The sequence below is a fragment of the Falco biarmicus genome, chromosome 1 (assembly GCF_023638135.1).
Source record: "Falco biarmicus isolate bFalBia1 chromosome 1, bFalBia1.pri, whole genome shotgun sequence".
NCBI classification, from domain to species: Eukaryota; Metazoa; Chordata; class Aves; order Falconiformes; family Falconidae; genus Falco; species Falco biarmicus.
The window spans coordinates 110,168,379-110,185,490 of record NC_079288.1 but is presented as its reverse complement, the minus strand read 5'-3'; the positions used below and the strand labels follow the sequence as shown (position 1 = coordinate 110,185,490).

The following is a 17,112-nucleotide window of genomic DNA, read 5'->3' as shown; positions in this document are numbered from 1 at the left end:
CATTGCTTACACAGACTCCCTGAACACAATATTTTCAGAGACAGATCAGTAATATAGGGACACAACACCAAAAACCTATCAAGTCTTGCAAGGAATGGAGTCAAAGAACAAGCAAGACAACATTTTGCTTAATAAAAATGTATAAACAACTGTAGGTTCAAGAAACCTCATCAGCTTATTCACTCACCTACATCTTCTCCACTCATGCAGCAATTAAGAACTGAGTGATGCCTCTTCTCATGGCCACACAGATATACTCTACTCATACAGCTAATCTACATGTTTTCTTGATAAATCCTCTCCAAAATAAAGCAGATTTTGTTTAACAACGAGTTCAGTAGAGGCTATTTCTAAGTCTGCCGAAATCACAGATTCTAAAAGAAAGTAAAAACATCCCATTTGGCTTGCCAAACAACATTTCATTACAATGTCACTGAATAATCTTATTGTCATCATCCTCTGACTTACAAGGGTTTGGGTTTTTTTGCCTTAAAATTCAGTTTTGCCCTAAGCAAGAAACAAATTGCTTTGACACTTTTCCCAAAGCTCACAAATCTGTTGCTGTAAACATGTACACCCCAGCAAGCACAGTTCAGATTTCAAAAACCACTGCAGTTCAGTAATTGATGACTGGACAACTCCAAAAGCAAGAAGCAGAGGAACATCAGCACATAAACTGACTGTGAGGATTCTCTTAGGAATCATATATTTAAGCCTTCAGCAAAACAATTCTTGTTCCATCTACAGAGGAATACATCACAATCTATAGCTTAGAAGTATTTTCTTATATAGATATACACACCAATATTTATACATAAAAGAGATTTTTAAAAGTTGTATTTTATGTGAGTATGCATGTGCACACATTCAGGCATGTTTTAATAAAAGGTAAGTTGTCCTTACAAAGCTTCCTACTGTAAGTGAAGTCCAGGAAAGCTCAAGCTCACAGCTAATATCTGCAATTATGAAAAACAGATTAATTAGCCCAAAGCTTGCATGGCTAGTTCATTTTCATAGTGTAACAGTTCAAAGTTGAACTAGGTTCACACTAAAAAAAAACACCTTTGCTTTGTCTCATCACTCTAACCTTTTTAATATAAATAGTTTTGTTCTTAAAGGCCTGCACATTTCTCTAAAAGCCCCTTCCCAGCATTTTCTTCCAAGGTTACATACCTGCCACAGGCTTCAAAAGCAGATTTCAAGACAAAGTACAAAATGCTGCATGCCTATGTAATAGTCAATAAATAAATATATTTGTCCTTGCCTAAGTGCATGGACTGAGATATAATGGAAACCAGAACAGGAACCCTTTTTTGGTAGGCTATGTTCTAACAGGTTTTTAAACTTTATTATTAGCTGGGGAACAGTAATTTATTTTTTTTTAGCTTTAAATTAAAAATCTCTTTGCTACAGGAAAAAGAATACTTACAAACGAACTTCGTTTGTTACAAGTTTAGAAGCTCATAGTTGTTTCCAAGTTAATTACAGCTTAATTAGTTGAGTCTCCCTAATGTGACTTCATGTTGTAATTTCAAGTTCAGTCTGCATGATGAGTCACTCCTACTCTAGAAAGTATAAACATGAAGCCATATAAGTTCCTTAGAGTCTGAGAAGGGGGAAAAAAAAGAACAAAAAAAAGGAAAAAAGTCAGGTTAGAAACAAGGCAAGAGCTAAACTACAATTTGTCCTTTAAGTCACAGTGACTGAAGTTTCCAGGACCCTAATTTTACATTTTCAGGAAGTATAACTGTTTTATTTATACACATTTAGAGAAGAGCATAAATGTCACACCAGACCCATTAGAAATATAGAATTTATTTCTCTTTACATTCAGACAGCAATATATTGCAGATTTGAACATGCCACTTCTTGTATCATACGTGACTTATGGATCCTATGCTTATAGTTGTGATAGCTATTGCTATCTTAGATCAACACAAAATGTGTTTCTGGACTGGTTCTCTTAAGATCTTTAAGCGATTACCAGCAACTTTTGAAGAAGGGTAGTCTTGAAAACCCACTTCATAAAAATTAATCTGTCATAGCCTACATCATCCAGCTGCTTACTGTTGTCTTACCTTTACAGCTCCAGATCTCAGGAAAGTAATTTCAACAGTAGCAGTGGACAGAGAGATTGACGACTTGCCCCTTATCTTCCCTCAGGTAGCAGTTCTTAATAAGGCAATACCATGTTATAAGGCCACCAAATTCCTCATGGTCCATGAACTGTGCTTTTGGCAGGGCAGCTCCTTTCCCACCTGCAGCCCTTGCTTCCCTTCCCCCCTTGCACTTCCAGGTGCAAGCTAACCACAAGAGTCAATCTTAACAGTCCTGACAACATCCTAAAACATGTTAAGTCATCCACAACTAAAAGTCTCTGAAGTAACAGGGAAAAAAAAAAAAAAGAAAAAAAAAGTGTTATGTTTAAACCTTCAAAGTACCATGAACAAGAGGTATCTTCATAACCAGTGTCCTGACAGCACCTGTTCAGTGTACTTCGCTTCATCTTTACAAACTCAGAAAAACTGTGGTGCTTTTGTCCTTTTGCCTCTTAATTCTCCACACATTCAGCTCAAGAATACCAGGAGCTGCAGTGCATCACCACGTGAAGATGGGGAGGGGCAAGGGAGTAAGAAGAGTGAAAAGGGAGGGAGCGCTACAGAGACACTGCCCCTTGGCAGGCTCTGCACCAGCCATACAGAGAATATGCATACACATGATGAGAGATTTTGTTGCTCCAGTTTATGTGGTGTTTTTTGTTGGGGGGTTGGTTGTTGTGTTTTGGTTTTTTTTTTAATTAAAAAACATTATTCCCACTAAGGCTGGTTGTGCAAAGTTGGTTTTCAAGAGCCACCGTTCAGTCTGACTCTGTTCCTGTAGACAGACTTCCTATGGATCCATTTCTCACTAGCATCTTGCTGTAGTTTTTCTGCTGTTCTTCTTTGAAAGTATCTTTGACTTTCGCTCGTTTCAGACCTCCATCCCTGGAAAAGAGCAAGAAAGAAAAGTAACCCATCATGATCGCTACCACTATTGTTATCAAACTATGAGCTGTATTAACTATATTAGTCAACTCTAGAGCCTTCACCTAAAAGATTATTAAGAAGGCTTTTCTTCAGAATTTTCAGAACATCCAAGTTTAAGCAAGTTTATTAAATTATGGCCTTAAGCCATAACGCTTATGCAGTCCAAATTTTGAGTCTAGCCCATTAAAGCAGCCTACTCATGTTGGTAACAGGTTGCACCTACCATAGAAATCTTTGCCAATCTGGGATGCTATTTCCCTAGACTGTAGAAGCAGTCAATCTTGCGCAACGCCATAGCTGTCTCTTGCCTTACATCGTTCAGAGGGCCAGAGCTGGGCCTCATAGTTGAATCCGCTTTCCTGTTCTCTTCATCAGAATCTTGCTCTCAAGTCTGTTTCATACAGTCCTATGAAATCTAGGTATTATGCTGCTACTTACTGAGGTAGGACACAAGAAAATCAGAGCAGAAAGCCTCAAGCCCTGTGTTTTATTTGTTGTTGTTGTTCATCAGTTTAGCCAAATAACTTCACTTCTGTTCTTTAATCTCAGCATGTCTCAACATGAGAAACAACTCCGAAAGACTGATCTTCAAAAGCATCAAGCCTTTAGGTCAACTCACTGCATGAGAGCTATGTGCTCCAAAGACTTTATGTATCTTTTTTTATTTTTACTCTCTCATACACATGAAGTTACTCCCTGGTTTTCTCCGGAGTGGAATAAAGTTATGTTAAATGTTACCTGTCACAAAGCTAAGGAGGAAGAATATCTCAATCAAACTAACAACAGACAGTCCACGAAGTTCAACAAGGACAGCACCACTCACCAGGGAAGTTCAGTCAGTCCTCCTTGGCGAGCAATGGCTGACCTCACTCTGTTGGCAAACTGAACAGCATCTTCGCCTTCCTTCAAAGGTCATAAATTCAACATAAGCAAAGCAGAGAGAAGTGAATTGAAACAGACTTCCGTAACACTTTTCATCTGCTGCCTCATCAAATTAGCTCACTGCCAAATGATCTGTCCCCTACCATTCCAACACGATCTAATGTTCCAATACAATAATAATTTAACTCATTTTTCCCCTAAAGTGTTGAAATTAAAGGAAAACTTTGCTATCAATGTCCCATCCTCTTGGAGCATCGCTACTGTGAACAGCCCTGTATTTACTGCTATCCTTTGTATATATGATGCACTGCTGATGGTACCAAGCTGCATGAGGAAAAGCTAAGTCCAATCATACATCAAAGTCAACACTAACAAAAGTCCAGTATAAAACTTTGAATTTGGAGACATGGGGTGGGTAGGAGTTTTGCAGGAGAAAAAAAAAAAAAAAAAAAAAAAAAAAAAAAGAGTAAGAAGAGGCACTTGCAACACAGTCAGGTTCTTCAATAGTTAAGAATCAAACAGATGCTAGATTACCTTTCTAACCATTGGTGGCATGTACCACACGTTGCAAACAATGGCCCAGCTGGTCATTATTCGCAGAAGATAGCTCACGATGTTATATTTGCTGCTGTTCCAGAATGCATCTCCAAACTGAGGATCATACTGTAAGGGACCACAAAAAAACAAATGATATAACCCTTTCCCCACAGATCTGAGACAGGCTGTGATGTTCTGAGGTGGATGCTTTCAGTCAGATGCCGGAGTACAAGAAGATTCACAACTGACATGTTTGCTTAGAATGAGGCTTTAGAAAAAGTAGCCTGTGCTTATTAGCAGCAGATGTCACCCATTTGCCTGAACTAAGAGAGCTATGTCTGCTGCAAGCTGCATGCTTCGCTTCCCTTCCGCATCAGTGAAGACTAGCTCAATCTCCCTTCCTTCCAGCTTTCTGGAGGAAGAACCTGACCCCACCAGGTCCTACCACCCAGGCTCCATAGGCTGAATGACTTCACGTTCTCATTTTAGCCACTCATACGCTAGGAGTCACCCATGACATGTAGCCAACTGCCAGGGCTCCTGTGCTTCCATTAGCAGCCATACTGAAACAGTTTCCTACTGCCCTGACAAAAACAGATCCCAAACTTCGATATTCAGCAGCTAGTTAGTTCCACTTACTTTGATTGCAACAGGATAGATTGTCCCTCCTATCTCAAAGCTCCCCTTCTTGAACATCATCACAGATGTATTGTTTATGCAGGTGCCTGTCCAGAGAAGAAACTTGGGTCATTACTTCATATAGCCTACCACATTTCAGCAGCAACACTACATCAACATACAGGTCTTACACTCATGAAGGAGCAAATGCAGGCCCTTTATGGCTAAGTTAAGCATCTCTCCCCTGCTTGCTTTCATTCTCTGTCTTGTGACTAACTCCCTGAACAAAGTCAGAACATGTATGAGACAAAAAACACAAGGCTGAGGTTACATCTGTAAGACAGCGAACTGACATTCACAGCACAAAAGAAACAATCTTCCCATTCTTCTGCCTACAGCTTCTGTCAGGAGATCCAACAGCCAGGGACCGTATTGTGTTGTCTTCCTGTAATCTCATATTAAATTAGCAGTTCCCTAATAAAATCTAAGCCAGAGGTACATTTGATACACCAGACACATTTGAGCACCAAAAGCCATGAAAGAGAGAACAGGGATGAAATCTACACTGAATGGAGATAAGGAGCAGTTCAGCTTCTTACCTTCTGGAAAAATTAAGATCGGGAGCTTGCTTTTGTCCGCCACATGTTCCCTGAGTCTGTGGAAGCAGAAGGAAAGCTTCAAAACCAGCTCCTTTCCACTTTTTTCCCCAGGCAGGTCTATTAAAAATATCTTTACGTAGAACACATCTGTTTGACAAAGCCTTTTACTGGACATTAATTTGCACTTGCTTTTCTGTTTCTCACAAACCTGAAGCTTTGGGCAGGCCACCTCTTAGGCCCCAGTGCATTACACTGAGGCAACATCCTGCTTGCTTTCCTCCATATTATTTTATTAATGACTGCCAGGGAAGCCAACAAATGTATGCCATTAAGTCAGTCAGATTAATTCTAATCAACTCAACCTGCAAGAAGCTGTCTACATAAGAAAAAAACCAAACAAAAAACCAAAAAGCCTTGTGCAGCAGTCCATCCAGGCTTTGCTTGCTTAGCAGCAGATTTCTTAAAAAGAGGACTCTTAAAACACCTACAGCTCACACTACTTGAGTTAGCACTTGGATGACATAGCAAAACCATACTGCTGCACAGAGGCCAACGAGGTGGTGAAGTAACCTGCTAAAGTTAACCTAAAAGTTCTTTAAAAATTAGGAGGACTTTCTATCACTTTTACTACAGTGTTCGTACTGTAGTGATAGTTTGGTGATAATTGCAGAAGACTACCTTTGTAAGCAGCGCAGTTGTATAGTTAGACACATTTTTGCCCCTCATCCAAACAAGCAAAGCTTATTATTTCTAGCTCACAATTTCAAATTAAGTTGAGACAGTTCATGTCACAGAAAGCCCGCTTCATCAGTATTTCTTTTCAACAGAAAGTCCCAGAATTTGAAGTATATTCACAGCCTTTTAGAAGTGTATCTGAATTCATCAGACATTAGTTATTATGCTGATGGTTACCCAAATGAGATGTTTTGTGACAGTCTGCTGCAATCCAGACCTTACCAGAACCTTTGGTCTGCACCATTTCACCCTGTATAAACCTTTCAAGCCTTTCTTGGTGACCTGGGAACCTAACATTTTGATCACAGCAGCAAGCATCTTCAGGTCATTGTGAATGATCTGGTTTGCTTCCTACCACCCCTCCAGCTCACTCCACTAACTGCTGTTGAGCCACTACTATACTGATTGCTTCCACTCCTGCTGACATCTACCAATTTGCAATACCCTGCATCATTCCAGCCTACAATAACATGCAATTACAGATAACTCGTGCCCTTGTGATTAGCATTTATAAGCAGCAGTCATCGTTTGGAATAAACCAAGTAGATATGGCTCCTGTAGATGTAGTGCTTAGGACATGGTTTGGTGATGTAGTTGGCAGTCCTGGATTAACAGGTGAACTTTACAATCTCAAAGGTCTTTTCCAACCTAAATGATTCTAAGATGCTCTTGCAAGTCAGCCTTTTGCCCTCCTGAGATCCCTAGGTTCCAACTACCCTGTTTCCCAGTGCAACCTCATCAGCTTCTTGGGCTTCCGTCTTTCCAAAGTTTTAATTCCTCATCTGGGTCTTTGTTCAACAACTCTTCGAGGATTACATACCTGGGCGTGGCCTCTCGGGCACTAGCAGGTACCAGAGTTGCACTAGCAGGGCAATCCCCTGCTCCGACCCACACCTCACCTTTTTGTCACTAGATGGCGGTCTTTGATTTCTGAGCGTTCAAACCAGACGTGAGGACAGGCCTTGACCGTGGCTCTCTGAATGACTCCCATTAGTCCACCGTGAACCTGGCCAACCTGCAAGCCCAATAAGGCACATCAATCAGCATATAAGACACCTGAAAAGCAGAACTTCCTCTTCTGCATCCCCCTCAAAAAAACCCACAAGCACACCGGAGACCGCAAACCAGGACTGGGCAGTGCCCAAAAGAACTATTAAAATGTTTGAAAGGATCTAGATGCAAGTGTGGAAGCATCTCTCAAGTATTTCATCAGGTGAGGAGCCTAGCATTGACACTGCCAGGACAACTTCACCAACATGTAACTTGTAGACCAATTTCAACACAATTTATACTTTTACCCACTACCTAGTGCTTAAGTTAACTTTCACAGTAGAGATTAACTGAACTCCGCAACCAATACCCCACAGCCTTTCCCTTTCCTGGTCTCTCTCCCTCTGCTGTGGTCATCGTGGATCTCCTCATACCATTGCATAGCATCCATCATTTGTCAAAATGATTGCATCTATCGGTGATGTGTGGTTGGCAACACAAATTCCTCCTTTCTGAGGTTTGTTTTCCCTGCAATTACATAAATTTTTTGTTAGACTACTAGTGCACTAACCACCACACTACACACACAACAGTTCCATAAAGCTGTCAAGTGAGTCAGCATCTAGCGCGACATTAACCTGCAGGTCAGGAAAGAGCTGCCCCATTTCAAATAGGATACTCACACATGGAAGTATACACACACTTTTGCTATAGTAACATCAGCTCACTCACTTGTTATGGTAATGGATGGTACCAGACAGAGCTCTGACAAGGATGCGGGAGCACGTGAGGTGGACCACTTCACTCAGATAGTTTTTCACACTGAAAGAAATCACAGGCATCTGGAGCATCCTGGAAAGCAGCTAGACAGACACACAATATTCTCCAGCCTCAACACAACTCAGGGCTGAAATTTTCCTGGTACTCTGGAGCACAGAGGAACATTCCCAGCTCTACCACTCACTTGCTACAGCAGCTCAGCCAAGACATGCGAGACCCTTGGTCTCACTTACTGAGGCAAGGCTGTCATCTCCTCACCAGGTACTTCTTTGTCCCATGATGTCCCACGACAGTAAGAGGAGCCCATCAGAAATCACCAGCCTCGATGCTAAGCCTGGCAAGAAGCCAACCTCTGCCCAAGTTCAAAATGCCACTAAAAGCAAGGCCACAAGCTTGTGGGTGAACCGTCAGTAGTCTACCACTTGTGAAATCTGTCCAGTCCTAATCTTGAGCTGTTTGCACGGATGCCAGTTGGCAAATTTGTCCCTCACACACCACAACACAGTACCTACCTGCTGTTTGGCAGCTGTCCGACCATTGTTGTCCCCACAATCATTGAGATAATCCCAATGGCAGCCAGGGTAAAGCTACAGGGCAAAATAGAGATTAAATCAAAATAAGTAGTTTTGTTCATTTTAGTATCACTCTCCCCTTCAAAATGGAAAGGGATTGCAGGAATTCAATTATTCCTCAGATACTCGACATATCCAGTTCCGTAACTCAGTAATTCCCCAACACATTGCTCAAAATCATGGTCTAGCAAAGGCAGCAGATTTAGATACCCCAATGCATGTAGTGTCACGGAGTTTTAGAGCTTGCCCAACTTACACTTACATTGCAAATACACAACTTACAGGAAGCATTCACAGAAAAAAGATGACCACTAGCCCTAACCTACTCTCCACAGTAAATGGCAAGATAGAAGTGTTCTGAATGGCTTCTTAACCATTCAAAGAAGAATTTAAGCAGGTTCATCTTTCTTTATCTACTAATGCTGCTTTTGGGTTAAAAGAGCTGAGATGACATTTCCCAAGAAAACACACATTTACGTTCCCAGACTGACAAAACCCCTCAGCACCCATGAGCTTACCGCAGGGGCAGCAGTAAGCAGTACCGCACTATAACCCCAACGACCCACACAACAGTCAGCCTCAGGCTGATGTAGTGGAAGTTGACATTAGTCCTTGTGAGGAGATTCCAGGAGACCAGCTCTTCAGAGGAAAACCTTTGGGTGACTTCATCTTCCACAATGGCTTCAAACCCTTTTCTGCAGAAGTAGAATATGTCAGAGAATTCGAAGTCCACTCGATGCAGACGTGCGATTTCTTTCTCCATAGGCGTTTCATCTCTTTCAATGATACCTTGGGAAGGAAAGGGTAACCCTATAAGGAAATAATTCTATACAGTAACAGTCATCCTGCAAATCACTTACCACTCTGCATTACTCAAGGAGACAAATTCACTGTCGGAGCCTCTCCTATGAAAGCAAGATCAGGTGGGTAGTTGAACACAGCATACTGGTCAGTAGGCCAGTTCTGGATCCCCTTCCTCACATAAACACCTTGAGCAGCAGATATATCAAGTTCTGCTGCCTCCTGAAGGTGAAGCAAGAAGGTAAACCCTTTCCCACTGTCTGACAAGTCTTCAACTCAGCAACTTTATTCAAGACCATCTTACACTTCCAGAGCAAACCAAGCAAGACCTTGGCCTTTCCATTCCCTTCTCCTGGTGCTCTGTGTATTTAAGGGCATTCAGCATCCTCCATGGATAGTCATAGGCCCATCTCTCATCAGACATTCTGGCATCCCACAGCCACATCCAGCTGAGATGCACTCCACTACTACCTGCCAAAGCCCCAGACCACAACTGCTACCTGACATCTGTGCATGGACCAGCTTTGAACCAAATGTACCTCCCTCCCTTCTCAGCACAAGTGTTTTCTATAAGCAAAGACAGGATCACACTAATTTTTATTTAAGTCAAACCAAGAAAAACCCTCCAAAAAACACATCAAAGAAAGTTGTGTCTATTGCTGCCTTGATAAAATTTAGTTCAGCACTAACAGTTGTGTTTCAGTTGAACTGTGCCCACATAATGCCTGGCAATAGAAAAGAAACCTGGAGATTTCAGAATTGCAGTACAAACAGCAAGTATTCCCTCTCCTCCTCCTCTTTTCATTTTTTATACTTATGGTCTGACAAGCACCAGTTTCCCACTAGAGCTTACAAAGGCAAGGAGAAACTGCGTAAGCTAAATATAAAGATCAAGTAGCTGCTTTCAAGCAGGTCTGGCTCCAGAAATTGATGACCGAAGGAATCCAGAATAACATTTAACTAGAACAACCACCCCATGAGACACTGAACTAGGATTAGAGGTCCAAGTTCAGGTTGTCACTCTGTCAGACACCTCTCACAAATTGCATAATCTCTCTGTTTCCGTGTTGAGATTAAAAAAAAACAGAAAAGGAGGAAGCATCTGACTGTTCCAAGCTACTTGGCAGTTTCCCACAAATACATGTTCCACAATGTGCAAATCTGTACCTAAGAAAGTCTTTCCAGCAGGAGAAACTTTGTGAATATATTTGCTGTACAAATCACATGCAACATTTAAATTACAAGTGACATGGAAAAAAATCTTTTTATTGCACTGTTGCATACAGACGGGATAACACAAGAAGCTCTAAGATACAAGTCCAACAAATCACTGAGGTAAACACTACAGAACAACATGCAAGAGAGATGTTACACTGCAACAAAACCTATTAGCACCTTCAGCTCTGAACCTGGCAGCCACGACTTGCAATTCTACCATTGGACCATCTCAGTGCATTCTGAGCATGACAGCACTCCTATCACTGACCTATAAACAAATTGTTAATATGGCACACCCAAACACTCGCATGCCCTTTGGGATCTGAATTATAAAACATGTAACACATCAAACATTTAGCAGGATAGACTACACTCCTGTTGCATTTTAAACACAAACCAGAGCTCTACTCTGTGGTTCAATTTTTCCTCTCAGTCAGTCCCTTAAACCTCTAAATTGTGAAACATCCAGGACTGTAGGTGAGTCAGCCCAGCCTGTCAGCTCCATGCTGCTGTGGGGTGTGAGGCAGGTCATAGCCAAGAAACTGGCCAGGGAAACTCTCCAGCACTGATCACAGAAGTACCACTCTTCTGTCCAGTTCCCAGGAGAAATGGGAACACTTCCTCCTTATCCAGCCCCTAGTTCAGCATCAGCCAAGCAGTTGGCTCCCCTGGCTCCTGCTTCTTGGCTGAAACCAGCCCAGGGTTCAATTTTAACACACTGCTGGCACAGTCAAGAATAGCACAGCTGTAACGTCTTGCCCCACCACCCTGTGCTGTCATTGTCACATGACACCCCATGTGCAAGCTGCTTTGCAGCCTTTGGACAAGCTACTCCAAGCCAAGTTCTCAACAGCACCCGAAGGTATTATGAACAGAATTAAAACACATGCTGTTCAGGCAACGTACTTAGCCTTCTTGTAATCTGAAGTAACATTTAACAGCCTTTAATCCCTTGGCCATGGGCAGAGCTGAGTTTGCCAAAAACAGCATTATGCAGGAGTACAGCAAACCTCACTCCCAACCGAAAAAAAAGCCATAGCTGCTGCTTTCCTCAGCGTCACAGCACAAGCCCCAAGCCTCCAAACTCATATGCTCTAGTCAGCTAATTATACTAGGCTTAAATTTAGCACTATTTACACAAGCTTTTCTTTTAGTGGATGTCAGTTTTAAAACTCTGACTTAACAGCATCTTTGTACTTTTTAAACCCATCAACTTAAAGAGGACTGCTCACCAACACAGCCAACACCCACCCAGACAGCTGAGAGCTGGTTATTCAGCTGCAGTAAGATAGACATCTACACTGCAAGTGTCTGCTCAGCCAAGAGCTACCATCGAGCCTGGCACATAAACACGCTGCCCTCTTAACACAGAGGGACCTTGAGGTAATAGCATCAGGTAATTCTCCACATAGCAAATACACCAGCCAATTTCTTGGGACTATTTCCTATCACACCACCAACGCAGGGACACTGGCTGCCATTTCTGCCAACAGATGTGAAATACACTGGATTTGGTACTGCAGAGAGAGGTGGTGTCCCCTCAGTCATGCACTCTCTCTTTCATACTGAGCAACACTGGATTTTCAGGTCTTTGGGGAGGACCATTTTTGCTCTGCCTGGGAACAGGAAAACTTGCCCAACTTGCCCTTGCACATGCATCTGCAATGCTCCCTCCTTTCCTGACTCATCTGCTAGTGAGGACTGAATGGTCAGGAAAGATGAAAGCGGTATTACACATTCCCCGCCCCACCCCCAGCACTCAACATGCATATGCATACACAGACACCAACACCTACCTTTACCCTGGTTTTATCAGATACTCCACCAGTTATCACTGGAAATGTCTCCTCCCTCAGTAAATACTGTGTAATGCAACGGCACCTCTCTGCCTGCTCATGCTCTGCCACCTCAGAGAATGCCAGAGTATATGCTGCACTGTTAGATCTACACCTACACCGACCCCCAAGTACTTCCATTGACGTACAGGAACCCAGACTCCTAATTATAAGTCAGTCAGTCCTGTGGTTAAAAAGGTCTAAAGAGCAACATATAGAGCACAGCTTGGTGCTGCAGAGTCCACATCTCCCCTGCTCCCCATACCTTCTCAAGTAAGGAGTAGTTGAGACTCTAGCTTACTGCAGTAAGAGCCACCTACAGTGGGGAAAGGTTAGTTTTAATTTAAAATATAAAAAGGATATTAAAAAGTGTATTTTGGGCCACTGTTGTGATTGCGTATCCCCATCCGTAAAGACCACTTGAACACAGCCTGCATGCAATCTATATGAATTACCTCAGGCCATTTTTACTACCATTAACGCTCCAGACAGTAGAGCGCAGTCGGATTAGTCCAAGTTCTGATCTACAGCATGTATTAGCACTTAACGCCCCTCAGTCACACGTACAGGGGGAATAGGTACTTGCAGTTTTATGGAAAGATAGATCATAGAGCATTACCTACTAGGTCCTCTCTCCCTTTACCTTTCTTTTCTAGGGGAAAAAAACCCTATGTGCCAGAAAGATCAGATGTCTAGGAAGACAAGAGCTCCTACTGTGCAGCTCAAGCAGCACAGTTTGAGATCTTGCCCTCTCACTGACCCGTGACGTGAAGGAACACTATCACCCTTACAGGAAGAAAAAGGATATCTTGCTGCATCACTGACAACCTGTGAAACACAGAGAGCAGGGAACTGACATTATTTGGAAGGATCACACACCTTGCCTTCCCCCACCCACAAAAAAACCCACAACTTTCAGGACACTGGTGAGTGATATGGGATATACTTTTTCTCAGACACTTTGAAGTCAGGAATTAAATAAGACCTGTTTCAAGAGCTGATGTGCAGTACCTCCAGTTTATTATTACAGGTGCTAACTGACAGTTGGATCTGCTACCATTGAAGCCTGTTTTGTGCCTGGCCTGCAGACAGTACAATACCAGTGTTTACACTATTGATAAGAATACTCCTTTGGAGATGAAACACAGCCAGCTCGTTCAGCACATCAGTCCCCATCTCATGTTCGCATGAGCTAACTCATAGACTCAGGCAACAACTGACTTGTCTGCTAACTGGCAAGCTGGTTCTGTTTCCAGCTGTGCTGCCTAACAAGGGAGCACTCAGAAAATGCTGTCAAAAACAAGCAAATCAATACCAATACTGAGGCTGTCAGGAACCAAACGAAGCACTGGCTGCAATGTCTTGTTCAGCCTTCTCCTATTTCCTGGGCAAACACAGACTGCTCTCACCACACTTGTAGCTCCAAAGTCTCACAGCCAACTCTGACCTAGTAGAGCCTATCATGACACACACACAGAATGGGTTAAGATATAGTACAAGAACCAATTTCAAAATTAGGCTAGAGGAAGAAATATGAAGCAACTCTTCAGCTGTCTTTCTACAGATGATGAGTGTAAGAAGTTCATCTGGCAAACACCAGGATAACTCCAGAGGACAAAAGGTGAATAGCAGCAGACTGAATAAAGGGAACAAGTGTAACACCACACACTCGCATCCAGCACTCCTACAACAGAAAAAAGCATGGAGCTTGGGAAAAAAGTGCTGTCCACTAAATATTCAGATCTTGTTAGAGATTAAGCATACTCTGATGCTGTTAGGACTGTGACAGTTGGCCAGCAGCCCTGCAAGCAGCAACCTAAAGACAGATTTCAAGACAAAACAAAAAAAATCAAGTTCATAATGTAACTCAAAAATCTCTTTCAGCTGAGGACAGTCTCCATCTTAAGCTCTACTCTGTTTTGTTAAACAATGTTCTTTCATACCCTTCATTTCCTCACCCCCAGGTTTTTCAACCATTCAGTACAAGCCACTAAAAGCAGCATTTCATTCTGCGGGAACAGTTCTTGTGCCAGCAGCATTGCAAAACAATTACATGTATCTGTTAGCTTGTAACCACCCCACCTCTTTTCCAGCTCTCAATCTAACTTCTCTGTTTGAAAAGGACTCAGTTCTCCTACTTTAGAACATTAGTCTTATCAATTTGACTTTACCCCAAGCTCTCACCATTAGCAGCAGGAGTCTTTAGCATCTGTGGCTGCGGCTTTTTGACACCTTTTTCTATCCGTATAGTGGCCCACTGTTGAAGAGAAAAAAAAACATTAATTTCACAAATGTAGGATTCACTTAAGAAAAAAGTCACTGAAAAAACCAACAGTTAATCAAAGTAACTTTCAAAGAATATTGTCACCAGATAATCATCACTCATCTTCCTCAGATGTGTCCACAAACCCACACACAGTTCCTATAAAGAAACGCTGAGGTAATGTCCTAATAAAAAAACCCCACTCAGTGCTAGTTAGTACTTTCCAACTCTGCTTGCCAGTCTTTGGAGAGCTGACTCAGTGCTTCACAGTTGTTTCAGTTCCAGTTCAGGTACACAGCCACCAACACCATGACAGGCCTCAGTCAGCCTTACAGGAAGCTCCAGGAACTGAGCTAGAACAGCCCCTGAGCACACAGCATGTGTTCAGTACCAACAGACACATCGCAGCTCACCTTGTCTACTTTCAGAGTAGTTTCACCATACTGAAGCAAAAAAAGCCCTAACTGGATTAAGTCAAACTGAGGCCTGCACACAGCTAACTCTGCTAAAAAACAAAAACAGTGTTTGTAGTCATGGGTAGTCTCATTTAAGTTCAGTCTCAGTCCAAAGAAGATTGCACCTAGGATTTTTCCAGGCTGAACAAAACTGAAATTTCCCTCCACTCTGCAGTTTCTCATTTCTTGGCATTTTAGAGGTCTGAGGAGCAGAGAAACAGGCCAAATCACCAGCTCTAGTGAACACCTGCAGAGCCCCTTCCCCTGCCGCTGGGAAGGGCTGCCAGCTCACTGGGGTTAACTGCTCTTTTCTAGTGGGTGGGCTGAAAGAATTCGACTGAAGTAGGAGATAAAGTAAGCTCTGCTCCCCAAGGCGTGTCAAAGCTTCCTAGCAGTTCAGCTCCCTCCAAACCCCAGCGGCAGAACCACAAAGGCATCAGGAGACTTCCTCTCATTTCCAGCCCTTATTGGGCTGGAGCCAGTTTAACCTGTTCTCAGGCCAAAAGGTTTTCTTGACCTTCAGCTGACTCTGTTCCACACAGTGCTTTTAAATAGCCCTTCTACCTCCTACGTCAGGCTTCATTTTTACTGGGTTAACGATTACAACCCCTTTGCCACCCCAAAAGCCTGCCTGTGATGACAGAATAGCCCTTCTGGCCTGGATCCTTCCTTTCCCTACATGGCAGCTTTGCAAAGGGATGGAAAGCTCAGCCAGCGGGGACTGACTTTATGGCTCCCCATTACGCACATTAATTCCTCCCTCATGAGACTTAATCCTGTTTTAAGGAGTACTGTTATAACAGGCATTTCTAAGACAGACAGGTGACCTGGCAGAAATGAGCTCATATCAAAAGATCAGGATATTACCCTGATTATTATACAACTTACGCAGTATCAAAGGCATACTTTGTTTTAACAGCGTACAGATGGTCCACTGGTCTGCACAGAAAGGACCCAGACCAATGTTAAACCATGCAGCTTCCACCTTTCCCCTCCATCAGAGCTATAGGGCATTTGGTGATGCAGTTCCCTTTTGAAAAGTCACTATCCTGACTCACAGCATTATCTCTACCATGTAACTTCCGAGGAACAGCCAGGACTGCTTATTGTATCAGGTCTTGTTGAATCACAACCTAACCTGACAATATATTCACTTGTTTTCTCAGTTCTGCTGCTGCTAAGGCAACAGGTGTTCCAAGAACTAATTTCACCTGTAGGAGTAACCCAGTACTTTCTGGCTACATAACCTCAGCAGTGCTATGGCCATAAAAGTTGTGGGAAACACCAAAACAAAATATTGTTCAAGGAAGAACCTATACACAATACCTCCATTTCTACATTTCTTCTACTAAATGGATTTGGGGGTACACAAACCAGCAAATACATTGACAAAATCGTTCTCTGACCAGACCTGAACCACTGTATTCAAAAATTAATATCTCCACAAGCAGGTAAGTCACTTATTACATAGGAGGGTAAAAACAGACTTTGCTAATGGTCTCAACCATATACACTAGCTGAGAAAATAAGTTTTCATCTCCCAAATCCTCTCAAATGGGTTATCAAAACTTAGCACTGCCACCTTTTGCTATGCAAAATCCACAAGAACAGTTTCTGTTTGATGCTCTGAAAGAGCATGCAACAGTCCCTTCACAATACTCTTGCCACAGAGATCATGCTAGACAGTGCCAAGAAGTTTGAGCCTCAGCATAAGCCATGAGGACACAGGCTATTGAGACATGCTTTTGTAATGTTCGACAGCTTGCAACATCCTACTGCATTGCAGTATCTTTTGATACTT

General features: G+C 42.5%; 1 protein-coding gene across 2 annotated transcripts in view; it reads right to left on the bottom strand.

Annotated features, from left to right (window-relative positions):
• Positions 1-1,797: 1,797 nt before the first annotated feature.
• LOC130159189 (glycerol-3-phosphate acyltransferase 3) overlaps positions 1,798-17,112 on the bottom strand; it is a 31,041-nt gene continuing 15,726 nt past the window's right edge. For both annotated transcript variants that reach the window (XM_056360544.1, XM_056360537.1), the window contains exons 2-12: positions 14,778-14,850; positions 9,258-9,528; positions 8,680-8,754; positions 8,120-8,209; positions 7,822-7,915; positions 7,297-7,412; positions 5,663-5,718; positions 5,085-5,170; positions 4,443-4,571; positions 3,850-3,929; positions 1,798-2,984 (exon numbers count right to left, since the gene is read on the bottom strand). In XM_056360544.1, the coding sequence (XP_056216519.1) occupies positions 2,858-2,984; positions 3,850-3,929; positions 4,443-4,571; positions 5,085-5,170; positions 5,663-5,718; positions 7,297-7,412; positions 7,822-7,915; positions 8,120-8,209; positions 8,680-8,754; positions 9,258-9,528; positions 14,778-14,802 (1,149 nt within the window). In that variant the 5' untranslated portion in view covers positions 14,803-14,850 and the 3' untranslated portion in view covers positions 1,798-2,857. The remainder of the gene's footprint in view (positions 2,985-3,849; positions 3,930-4,442; positions 4,572-5,084; positions 5,171-5,662; positions 5,719-7,296; positions 7,413-7,821; positions 7,916-8,119; positions 8,210-8,679; positions 8,755-9,257; positions 9,529-14,777; positions 14,851-17,112) is intronic.